This window comes from Callospermophilus lateralis, unplaced genomic scaffold (genome assembly GCF_048772815.1).
Source record: "Callospermophilus lateralis isolate mCalLat2 unplaced genomic scaffold, mCalLat2.hap1 Scaffold_322, whole genome shotgun sequence".
NCBI classification, from domain to species: domain Eukaryota; kingdom Metazoa; phylum Chordata; class Mammalia; order Rodentia; family Sciuridae; genus Callospermophilus; species Callospermophilus lateralis.
Window position 1 is genome coordinate 1,035,047 of NW_027513801.1, and position 13,159 is coordinate 1,048,205.

At 34.8% G+C, this 13,159-nt stretch overlaps 1 protein-coding gene and 1 pseudogene across 1 annotated transcript in view; one reads left to right on the forward strand and one right to left on the reverse strand.

The window, feature by feature from the left end:
• Positions 1-2,511, forward strand: part of LOC143640520 (axin interactor, dorsalization-associated protein-like) — a 32,606-nt pseudogene extending 30,095 nt beyond the window's left edge.
• Positions 2,512-6,161: 3,650 nt separating this feature from the next.
• The window catches only part of LOC143640521 (transport and Golgi organization protein 1 homolog), a 50,826-nt gene continuing 43,828 nt past the window's right edge, over positions 6,162-13,159 (reverse strand). The window contains exons 18-26 of the mRNA XM_077108271.1: positions 12,700-12,801; positions 11,776-11,836; positions 11,626-11,661; positions 11,482-11,549; positions 11,270-11,370; positions 10,949-11,086; positions 9,932-10,008; positions 8,169-8,331; positions 6,162-7,158 (exon numbers count right to left, since the gene is read on the reverse strand). Of these exons, the coding sequence (XP_076964386.1) occupies positions 6,845-7,158; positions 8,169-8,331; positions 9,932-10,008; positions 10,949-11,086; positions 11,270-11,370; positions 11,482-11,549; positions 11,626-11,661; positions 11,776-11,836; positions 12,700-12,801 (1,060 nt within the window). The 3' untranslated portion in view covers positions 6,162-6,844. The remainder of the gene's footprint in view (positions 7,159-8,168; positions 8,332-9,931; positions 10,009-10,948; positions 11,087-11,269; positions 11,371-11,481; positions 11,550-11,625; positions 11,662-11,775; positions 11,837-12,699; positions 12,802-13,159) is intronic.

The following is a 13,159-nucleotide window of genomic DNA, read 5'->3' on the forward strand; positions in this document are numbered from 1 at the left end:
CCATAACATCCATGCCCTGAGAGCAATCCCGTGGGATGAAGATGTGATTAAGGAATAAATGATACCATTTTACAGAAATAACTATAGTTAGTACAAATGGCTTATTTTAATCTGTAGTTTTGCACCAAAGGAACAGATCGGTGCTGAAATTAAATGGAGGAACTTTTATCAATTGCAGAAATAAAGTCAGATCCATGGGTTCATTAGTGCTAATTAAAAGAAAAATATGACCACAAAGAAAAAGATTTATTTAAAGAACCTAATCCACAGCACTAATACTGGTACACTTTTAAATTCCGATGTTACTAGTTATCAAATATATAGTATACTGGAAAATATTTACATTGTTTGATAGACCATTTGTAAAATGGCATACTCATTCAGAAAGTATACTTAAAACACAAAAATATTTAATGATGTTGTAAATGTTAAGTTACCTTTGCATATGTTAAACTGAAATATTTTTATGTAAATATTTTTTAATTATTAAATGTACTAAATTGTTTTTGAGCTTTTTGAGACACATAAATGAATAACACATAAACACTGAGGAGTTATTAAATGAGTCCATGTTGAATTTGATTAAACTGAGATTTTAAAACCCAGAAAATTAAAACTATATATAACGTACCATCTGGTTGTTGTAAATTCAGGGTATGTTGTAAACAGTATAACCAGAATTTAGATAATATATATGAAAAATTATTCATTAACCAAAGGGTTTTTGTTGGCTGTTCTCATCCATTTTGGGTTCTTAACAGGGAAATTATGATAAGGTTAGGTTTAAAGGCTTTTCTAAATAAGCCATATACTTGATCAAAGTTAGAAATTGGTGGCAGAGCTCCATTGTGGCAAATTATATACTCCAGATTTTTTTTTTTTTTTGCATAGAAAAATATAGTGGACTATTCCCTAAGGAAAACATGTTTGTTCTTTTTACCACTTCACTATGAAGATCAAGTTTTGTCCACTTGGCCATGTAAAGGCTTCCTTGTCCCCTTCATGAGGTCTCCTATCCAGTCTATATTCATTTCTCTCCACATACCCCATGAACTTCAACAACTCTCACATACTTGCTCACACCAAATAGGAATCTCTTAGCCTGAGAATCTCCTCTCAGCTCTTTCCATGCCTCTTTAGGAACTGTAACCTTTGCAGTTTCTAGATTTTCCGTCTGTATATGTGAATGCTCATAAGCAGAAACGTATTTGTTTCTCCAGATCTGAATGGCATAGATTTAACTCCTGTGCAAGATACTCCTGTGGCTTCAAGAAAAGAAGATACATATGTTCATTTTAATGTGGACATTGAGCTCCAGAAGCATATTGAAAAATTAACCAAAGGTTTGTAATTATCAGTTACTGACTTCTTAAGGACTTCTTAAGGACAGTACTTATCTGGGTTTGTGTTGATAGTGTACTTAAAACAAGATCTTATGTCACATAGTTATGAATATTGACTTAAAGAAAGTCAAATCAACATTTTTTTTAATTATGAGAATTAGCAGTTGCATTATCTAGTTGTGTAATAATGTGGTTAAATATTATTTGACAGGGAAGTATTTCTCATAATACAGAGTTAAGGAAGCAGGTTCTCTAATAATTACCTTAAGTCCTTTTAGGAACCTAATGATTACTTTCTAACAGTTAAGGAATTATTTTTTTTCTTTCAATAAGATGCTTTGGGTAAAAAGATACTATAACTGGCAGTTAGTTTGTAAGAATATGGAAAGGACAATCTGGGCATGGTGGTTTCAGGAGGGAGAGAAATAAAATATCAAAGGAACTCTTTTAAATTTCTATTCTAATATAGGTGCTTATTGAAACCATTTTTATAGGTACTGCTGATACTTAAGTAACTTCTGTTTTTCTTGTGGTATTTAATATTTTATATTCTTTGGTAGTTTATGATTCTACCTGTGTACATAACTTACATTCTTGCTATACAATTTTGTTGTACTTTGTAGAATTAAATGATATGGAGAAATGTCACTCAGACATGGTAGATGAGCTTGGAGTGACAGCCACAGTGAGTTATCAACAGTTGTGTCATCAGACTGTTTGACACATGTTACTTTGTAAAATCATAGGCTTCTGGTGACACATAAGAAATGTGTGGTCTCTGGCTTATGTGGTTTGTTTTAATTCCTTAGGTGCAGCTATCTTCTTTGAATTCAAACACTACAAGCCTAAAAAAAGGTTTACCAGCACCAAGTGTTTTACTTTCATGGAGATGGATGAGATTAAACCTGGGCCAATTGTAATAGAACTGTAAGTGATATACACATAGGATTCATACTGTACTAATGGTTACTAGTTCATGTTTCTTCTTAGTCCCTCTTATCTAGAATGTAACATTGGAGTAAATCAATCATCAAAGTATTTTAAACAATCATCTTTCTATTGTGGTTACAGATACAAGAAACCCACTGACTTTAAAAGAAAGAAATTGCAGTTATTGACCAAGAAACCACTTTATCTTCATCTACATCAAACTTTGCACAAGGAATGATTCTGACATGAGTAATGTGGAATTTCTGTGAATTTTACCACTCAGTACAAACCATCATAGCTCTGGGTAGCATATTCATCCTTCAGGAGGCAGGAAGTGAGCCGTACCTATAGGCCAGTGAGTCCTTTGCAAAGCTGTACCACAGAACTAAAGTCCAGCACCTCATTGTTATGACTCCTTTGGATACAAGGTTTATTGTAGATTTTGAAACATGTTTTTACTTTTCTATTAATTGTGCAATTAATAGTCTTTTTCCTAATTTACCACTGTTCCTACCCTGCTTCCTGGAACAATACTGCTGTGGTACGTATGCTCATCTTCAAACTTTAAAATACAGCAATAAGAATGTGCTAGAGTTTACACATTTGCTCACTTTTGCTCCAATATGGTCTTTTGATTTGAATTAACTTCAAACTTTTGAATTGAAGTGGGTAGGATAGTACCAGATTGCTTTGAAAGGAAATTGGATCACTTATGGTCTGTCTTATAGGCTGTTCCTTAGAGCTGGCCTAAATTCACCCTCATCTGATAGTTCTACTTAGAAATAGTGTGCCTTGACCAGATCAATATCTTATATGGGAGTGCCCCCCAGATTGTAGCTGTGATTTTTTTCCAGATGACCAGATTGTTTTTCTGAAAGTGAGCATATTTTTAGTCATGTTGATTAGTTGTTCTACATCACATTGCTATTGATTCTAGGGTTAACATTAATGATTCTAGGGTTAACATTAAAACCATCTCTCTCAGAATAATTACAAATTTTGGGGTGGGTTTAAATCATGTCATCTAAAAATAATTGAGTCAGATGCTAATGAGATACTGCAGGAACAACTGCTGTTTTTCTGACAACTGACTGTGAAACCTTAAAACCTGCATACCTTGTCTTTATAAAGTGATGAGTATGCAAAATCTGGAAAGATATTCTATTTTTTAATATAGGTAGATACAACTGCCATTTATTTCCTATTTAGATATATTGACATTCATATGAAAATATGCAGGCCATTAGCCTATTATAATTTCACCATTTACATTACTTTTAACTTAATGATGAGACATAAATAAAACTTTCATAGTACACAAGGTGGATATTTGATACACAGAACATAAAGATTTGTGAGGAGCTTTTTTGTAGGTTACATGTAGAACCCATGTATTTTAATATTCACTATTTTAAATGAACAATGCATGAAGGGAATGCAATACTTGGCCTATTTTTAAACTAGTGTAAACCCTAATCATACCATCTGTTTGCTTTTTAAAATGAATAACAGTAATTTTAGCCCTTGCACTTCAAGAGATCTAGTCTTTAATTTTTCAGTTGTCTGTTACGTCAATTTTGTTTACTAGATGAATGTTAATAAAACGATATGAGCCTGAAAGAATTCTCAACCAAATTTAGTCTTTTCTTTCATCTGGATTGGGTTAATTTCACAAGTGCAAAAATAGTTCAGTCTACAGTAGTTCTAGGAAATGAAGAATTTGCCTTAATAAAATGTTCACTCAACTGAAACTCTGAGTAGTCAAAATTTCCAGACTGTAAACTTCTCAAGAGAAGGGCCTCATCTTCTCCATGTCATGTAAACTTTCCAAGGTGCTTGGCAGCACTCTGTACCCTGTGGAGTACTCAGTACCTTTTTGTTTGATGTTACTGATGTTGAAGTTGCTCCCTTAAAATCTACTATTAAAATGTAGCAAAACTGATACATTGTTCTTTCTGTTTTTTCATAGACTATAAAACATGTATATCAAAGTGATAATTTAAAAAAAAACAAACCTTTTTTTTTGGGGTTGTAGATGGACACAGTACCTTTATATTTATATGTGGTGCTGAGGATCAAACCCAGTGCCTCACACGCAACCCCAGCCCCTCAAAGTGATAATTTATATAAAGAAACATTTAGCATCCTTCACATAAGAATGCTTTTTTTTAACCTCTATTTATTTATGTGATGCTGAGGATTAAACCCAGGGCCTTGCCTGTGCTAGGCAAGTACTCTACCACTGAGCCACAACCCCAGCTGCCACCAAAGAATGGGGTTATATGAAAAAAAAGAGGATGCTTTGTATGAATGTCTTTCATCAGCATTAAACAAACTTAAATTGAACATTGTCATTAGCTTAGCTTTAATTCAGACCTGAATGACCAAACCTCCCCTGCCAAAAAAGGTGGTTTTATCTTGAAGCAATTAACACAAAACAATCTGTATCTCACAAATTAGTTGTTTAAATTTACTTTCTAGTGTGGGAGGGGATGAGTCACTGGACAATAATTACAACTATAGCAGTAATACTTTCAGGTTGAAACACTACTGCTTCACAAATGAAATGATTTTAGTAACTAAACTCAAAGACAATTTGCTGGAGAGGACTTCTAAAACTTTTGAGATACAAAAGTATAATTGAATCAAGGGACAGTATTCTCTCACAACCGGTATATGGGCAGCTACCTTGGGCTTTGCTACAGAAGTGGTACAATCAGATGGATATAAGGAGAGGAAATTATGGGTGGGCTCAGAACTGCTCAGATAAACTACGTAGAACGCATTATAGCTTACTAATAGAATAAATACAAAAAAGGCTTTAGAGGGAAAACTACTGTTGCTTTGAATAAAAAAATAAATCTGCCTTTCCTTGAAAATCTATCTTCTTAGCTGACATCACCTTTATTTAAATGCTATTTTAAAATTAGAAGTTATAGTAACTTCAGCATTGCCATGTGTCCTGTAGAGGTTGAAAGATACATTCAAAATTGGTGTTTGTGACTTAAATTTTATTTTACATGGCTAAAAATGGCATAAGGTATTATATGGTTTTTCTCTTACACACAGCTGCTGCTTCTGATATTAAATGGAAGCTATGTAGATTGAATTCTTCCTAACAGACTCAAATTCTTTTTGATTCTGAGTCATCTTCAGTAGTTTAGAGATTTTGTTTCACAGAGATTTTGTTTCACACTGAAGCTTTTGCCCCTATTTTGAGAATACTTAGGGGACATAAAAAGAACAATGATATGTTCTAGGTTCCAACAATCCTATTACTTTCTAGAACTTTAAAGAATGGAAGAATATGGTCTAGCAGTAAACAAAAGTACCAGGCTTTTATAATTTTATTTAAATCTTAAACCTCTTAAAATGTACTGTTAAAATTGCTGTAATTAAAATTACAGCTCTGGAGAGCTAGTTCTTAGGAACATTGTTTTAAAGACAGTAGTTACAGATTCAGGACTTGCTTTAATTGATTTTTAAATAAAATATATTTGAGTACCTAAAAAAAAAAGAATTTAATTCAGCCCATAGTTGCTGATTAAGGACATTATAAGCCTTAGGGTTTCATTCATTCTTAGAGGATTATACTTTTCTAATTTTTTTATCATATTCCTTGAAAATCAGTGGCAAGGTATGGGAAAGAGAAGAGTGTGTGTGCACATTTTTTTTTAAAAGAAATTTCCTTATTTTTTATAGACACAACATACCACCCTATATTTTACTGTTTTAATGCAATACTGGCAAAAGCAGTAGAACTTCAGGTCAAACAACTCTTGCTACTAATGTAAACTCATTCTCAGAAAACCATTCTCACATGGACAGTGGTTAGAAAAAAGTACATGAATGTGCTACAAAAATAGAGCCACAAGACTTCTCACAAGTAAAAGAAATTCCTCTGTATAAGTCCACAGTTGACCAAGGTCCAGCCTCCTTAACAGTGAGCAACAGGAAATATGCTGCCAAGTCACCATCTTCAGTTCTGAGAGTGAGTTTACATGCTTCCCCAATGGCACAAAGTCTCATGACGATCCAATGAATCAACAGACACTTGGGAAATATTAATAAACAATTTTTTATGAACTATTACAACAAAGAACTTCAGCAAGAAGGAAAATGAAGTTTATGATCTTTGAGTAAACATTTTTAGCGTAACAGTCTCTGCGACCAGATATTTAAAGAGAAAAATCAAGCTTATAAAACACCATTTCTCTGTTATCAACTGGAATACACTAAAAATAAGATACTGGAAATACATGTTCTTAAAGCATTTCCACAGGAAATGTCCATAATTATGACATTCTAAACCATTTAGCAATTGTATATGCTACATTAACTAAAACAAAGGTATTCCTTATTGCATATTTTAAAGTTGGAAGGATACTCTAGTTTAAGTGGGGGATATTTAGGGGGAAAATATTTTGGCTCCAAATGTATACTGCACCAAGGCAGCTTCATTCTAAAAACATAAACCATTTAAAATAAACTTTTATATTTTGAAGCCAATAATCCTTCAACACAATGAATAGTTCATAGTCCACTTTCTGAGTAAGTGTCAGAGGTTAATTTTATGGGCCCTGTTTTAAGGCCTGTGAACAGCCCTCACTACTCTGAGAATCGGGTGTAGGTGGAGGTTCATCTTTAAAGCCTGAAGACATTAAGTCTTTTGCAGCAGGTGGTGGCCCATAGTCTTGGGGACCATGAGTTGGAGGTGGTAATGGGGCACCAGGAATGAAGTACTCTCTTGGGCCAAATGAGCCTAAAGGTCTAAATGGTGCAGGTCCTGGAAAAAAATCACGAGGGTCAAAAGGCAAATCCCATTGTCCAGGTGGAACACCTGGTGCATATTCTCTGAAGCCTATTGGTGGACGGATACTAGGACCTGGAAAATAAAAAGGAAGTTATGTAAATACCCAGAAATTTCTGAACTTGGGTGATTTCAAGTATGTTAATATAGTCTTTAATTTCTCCCAAGCCTAGAACATCAACTGGTGAACATCCTGACTTGCCAGATGAGGCAAACTGAAATGGAACAAGTTTAGGTTATAGCCTGACCAACCAGCCATGAAGCAACATATTAAGGATTTAAACATGGCTCTACCTAGCTCCAGGCTTATCTTTTATCTTTCCCTACTATATAATTGCAGAATTATTTCTATCTCACAAGAGCTCCATTTATATTTGGAAGTACTATATTACCATGACAAGATGATAGATTATGAAAAAAGAACTTTACTACATCAAAGAAATTTTGATAAAAGGAAATCCCACTATTTATTACTGTATCCATTAAAAATTCATGAAGTATTTCAGCATGGACTTTACACATGCCATCAGAATCAAGGTGCATGCCCTCCTGGAAAAGGCCTTCCACAGCCACCTAATTAAATCAGCAACATTTATTAGGTCACTGTTAAATCCTCCTCTTTAACACTTCCCTCTGACTTTTCTCAAGGTAAGGAGGGTTTGACTTTTCCTTTTCTATATTCTATAACCTACTGCCTATGATTCCATTATGGGTGATTACAAACTTTATGTTATAGGATTTTCATATCTGTGACAAAATTTTAAGTTATGGCATGTGTCTCATCCACCTTTTCATCTATTGCAGTGCATATCAACATATTTTCAACAAACATCTGCAGAAGTAATATTTCTGGCTTTTCTCTATATAGCCCCTTATCCTTGTCTATGAGATAGCTATTGCCTATCTCAGTATAAGATTATGTAGTGTCCCATATGTCCCAAAAAACTGGAGGAAAAGTTAAAATGTACTCAGCTGTATCCTTTCATTGTTAAGACCTGAGATAGCAACCAACTGTTTTAGCAAGCAATAGAAATGAAAGATGAATGTGATTTATAAGTCAATCACTACTGTTCAGATCATCATACCAAATGGTGGAGGAATTGGCCGAGGCCCAAAAGGCCCACCGAGCTGAAATGGCGGTCCATACCAAAAGGGAGGTGGTGGAGGCCGTCGCATCGGGGGTTCCATAGGGGGGCCCATGAAGGGTACCCCTGAGAAAGGAGGGGGCCCTCTCATAGCCATATTAACCTGCAATTTAAGATTTTAAAGAAGTTAAAAGTTTTAAAATTCCTATGTATTAAGACAAAGTACCAACACCGATAAAAGCTAAAACCAAAACAGGTACCTGTCCAGAGAACACCATCAGTGCAACAAAACTCTACCCACCCCTCCTGTGTATTCCCACTGACAGCTTACAGAAGTTAGAAGGATTCCACAAGAGGGAGCAGTTTGTTAGTGATTATATCTGCTCAGGAAAGGGAAAGGCAAGAGGACTGGCAGAGGTTATTAACAGAGGTGATTTCTGACCAGTATGTCATGCTGTATTCACTACAACCTATTTCAAAGGGAGTCCCCCTCCTCCCCATCACTTCCCTTTCATCACAATAGCTCATTACTTCCATATTAAGAATGAACAGAATAAAATGAAAAATACATTCTTTACCCATGTAATAATAGCTACTATTCAGAGTATCTTCAGTAAGTCTTTCATAATTATTCAACCTCTGAGATCTTTAAGTAGACTGTCTTGTTTTAAATAAGAGGGAACAAAAGCAAATGGATTATGATAATTTGTTGAAGGCCACACTGCATATTAAAGGGTCTCAATCCCAGGTTTGCCTGCAAGCCATGCTTTTCCCACCTCTACTCCTCTATAACAACGGGTCTTTGCTCTCTTTTAAATCTTCTACTACAAAGGGGTTGGGGGGTCTTATCTAAGCTGCCCTTAGATTGCTCCAGAGATGTATATTCCTGGAATATGTATACACTGGAACTTGAGAAGTATTTTCCAACACAATGCTATATACACAAATTAGGAAGACAAGGCTTTAATATTTACTTTCATTTACTGTACACCATTTGAGATATTGATTTATCATTTCCTATGAGTAGGGAGTTTGAAACTAAACAATTAAAAATTTATTTTATTATAGAGCTGCAGAAGACCTACCAGATATAATAGCAACACAGTTACAAGAAAATGCACTTATGTGAACAAATGAGACCATTGCTTGGGACTGGCTCAAGAGGTCATTTCAGATTATCATTGTTGCACTGAAACAGTATTTCACTTTCAGAAAATCTGATACCAATCTAATTCAAATCACTCAAAATAGGGTTTGCACAAATGGAGGAATTCTTAAATAGCATTCTTCCAAACAAAAATAAAAATGATGAATTATATAATTTATAATGAATTTACTTTGCCTTAGAACATTCAACACAAAACACCATATAAAGTTAGAGTGATAACTTTTCACATTCTGTAGTTCATTATAGTTGTACACACTTAAGCCACATTTCCAAGGAGAAAAGTAAGCTCAATATTGCATGCAGTTTAAAGCAAACAAGATTAGTGTCATGCTCTGAATATCCTTCCCAGAAATGCACAGAATAAAACCCAATTCAGTTCTCAACCTCTAAGTACTTACTCCAACTGGATGCTCAGTTAAAGAAGTAATGGTAGAAACTGAGGGGGTCTCAGGTTCTTGGGGAACAGTTTGCTTTTTAAAAAACAAATGGGATGGTACAAATAGAACACAAAGAAGGATAAAGCAAAGAGCAAGTACTGTAGGAAAGCAACATGTTCCTGCACCACCACGTGATTCACAGTAACTACAGAACTTACCTTGCCCTCATCCGTCACCTTAGCTGGAGAAGAACTTTTGGAGCTGCTGTTCATGTGAGCTGGACCACATCCTGGGTCTGTTAGAGATCAAAGAATGGATTCAGACTTATTCTAACATGAAGAGAATAAAAATCCTGCATCCACAATTACAGATTCTTTGAAATTACTTGGTCTCTTTACCAGAGGCAACGGGTTTCCCAGATGCCTCAGAAGACCATTGAGTACGAGGTAAAGGTCCATCCATTGACCCTTGGGAAAAAAGATCAGAGCCCTTGTATGTATTTTTCAGAAGAAATAAACCACTGGTGGACAGGTCAGGGTTCAACAATAACTAGAAAGCAACATTAAAATGGGTTGCTCAGGGGCTGGGGTTGTAGCTCAGTTGCAGAGTGTTTGCCTAGCATGTGTGAGGCACTGGGTTTGATTCTCAGCACCACACCATCTACAATTAAAAATATTTAAAAAAATGGGTTGCCCAATACATAAATCACAATTTATGAAGAGACTTAAGTAAAATAAAGAACTGCCTTGGGTTGATAGAACAGCAAATTAATACGTACTGGTCCTAAACTTTAAGCTACAGACTTGAAGTATGTGTAAGTTGGCTTTTCTTTAGTCTGTATAACCTGACTTCCAATCTTACCAAGACTACAGTCCTATTTAGAATTGGAAATAAGACTAAGTATTTCATATTGGAAATATGTGTGCTACATAAAGTTTAAGGCTACTTTTATAATATGTGGAAAAGGAACACCATAGAGATTTAATTTAAAGATAAAGGTTTACACTTCACAGTGTAAAATTTAAAAGAAAAAACAATACAGGGACCTCCAGGGGAAAAAAAAATGTTTTCTATTCTAGAACAGATTTTACAGAAAACATTCACTAAGATAAAGTAAGAAATTATCTTCTATATATTGTACAGGCCCAAATTCTATGTTTTCATTAGAATATTCAAAAGGGAAAAAAACCAAAACCTTGAAGCAGTTTACTATAAAGCAACATGTGAATGCTCACCAAATCCATTTCTAGGCATATCTCTTTGATTAAGAGTAGCAGAAGGAGGTCTCCCAGCTGGCTCTGCTGTCAGTGAAGGGGAACAGTCTCCACCACTCACGGGGGATGGACCAAAAGAGCCATTATGGCTCAGTGGACCTAAAGACAACAATGCCGTGTTACTACTTTAAGGCAGCCTTCTCCCTGACACCAACCCCCACACCTCCCGCTTTAGCAAATCATTCAGATTATTTCATAACCATTACACACAGAAATAAAAAGTAATTTACATACATTCTGCACCAAGAAATAAAATAGCTCCTTTTACAAAGTGCCCCCTACCTCTCCGAGGAGGATTTTGTAAATTTGGTCTCTCCGGCATTGGTTTTACAATCACAGGTTCATCTTGCCGCATTGCCATCTTTTGGGTCATTTCCAGTAGTCTTGAATATTGAGAAAGAATGGGCTGAATTATGAAACAGCAATCATAGATAATATCTAGCATAACCTTAAAACACTATAAAACATACAGTAAGATACCAAAAATCACATACTTCTGTCTCAAATTAGCAGCTTCCCTTTTCTCTTCAGCTATAGCTCTTTCTGCAGAACGAGCTTTGAGCTATTAAAGAGAAAATATTCAAATTCAGTTGCGGTAGGCTATGCAAAAAATAAAGAAAAGGGGAAAAAAATCTTACCCAATTATCATGAGCTTTCTTCTCAAGCATAGCAATCTGAAAAAGGCAACACATTAAAAAAATGTTTTTAGGGATTCATTATTATAGCCTATAATTGTCTGTATTAGATATCAAAGAATTCTGCAACTACAGGACAGTATTAATTACTACCTGGTTTTTAAATGAGCGTTCGGTTTTCTGTAATTCTTCTTCCATCTCTTCAATTCTCCGCCTAAGAATTACAACAATTGAATAAAATTTGAAACATTCTGACCATTTTCTCTTTATTCCATCAGCTATACTTTTAAAGACTTTTATCATACATAAGAAAAACATTTCTAAAGTTATATGAATCCAGTGTGTTCAAAACTAATACTACAGACCAGGTGCAATGCCACATGCCAGTAGTCCCAATGATTGGGAAGCTGAGGCTGGAGGATCACAAGTTCGAGGTCAGTCTCAGCAATTAAGTGGGAACCTATGCAACTGAGACGCTGTCTCAAAGTGAAAAAAAGGTCTAAGGATGTAGCTTAGTAGTAAAGCACCAAAAATAAATAAATAAATAAATAAATAAATAAATAAAATAAAAACCTAATACTAATAACTTCTTTATCATTTAATTGCTAGAGATTCTGAATTGATAAATTATAATTTCCTTAACTGTTCATCAGTGTGTTCTCAAGTAATTCTGCTAGAAATATCTTCCTCCTTAAAACTTTTTCTTTTTTTCAAATTATATCCATAGAAGATTTCCAAGGTCTATCAAATGCCACACTTTTGTGGGTCTTGATATAACACACAGCAAACTGATTTCTTAAAGAATTACTACAACATACAAAACCCCCAGAACTGTTTGCATTGACCAAGTTCCCTATGGTCTTGCCCATTGGGTACAAGTAAATTTTTGTTAACATTTTTCATTTGTTAAGTTGAAATTTATTTTTTCTCCTGTGTGAATTGAATGTGTTCATATCCTCTCGTTATTTATACTTCCATGCTATTTTCTTCTATCTACATAATGTAAAAAAAAAATTAAAAAGAAAGCTAACACTAATTCATGAGACATTGACACCCTCCTTTAGAAACTGAACTCACTTGTAATTTTTAACTTCCTGTACAGCGGAAACCACCTTTTCATCTGCAGCTGACAGCTGCTGCTCTTTTTCTAGTCTCTCACATTCTTCTTGACTCTGTTTCCTAAAAGAAAACCAGTTATCAAATCAAAAGTTTCTCTTTGTGAATATCACTTCCCACAATTCTATAAAATGCTTAGGCACATAAAATAGGAATTCAAACCTGCAATTTCATAAATCAAACTCTGGCAAATCACTTACATTTTCTAACTTATCCTCTTAATTCTCTACTTACCAGTAAATAAAATAAATGTGAAAACAACATGTGCCCCAAGGGCAAGTCTCCTGTGTGTAAGATAATAAAAACTCACTTTACTTCAATGTGGAAGATCAGGACTGATCAACCTAACATAATTAAACATATTAGGATAAAGCAGGGGATAATTCTTTTCTCGTTTCTGCCATGGGTAGGACACTAAGTA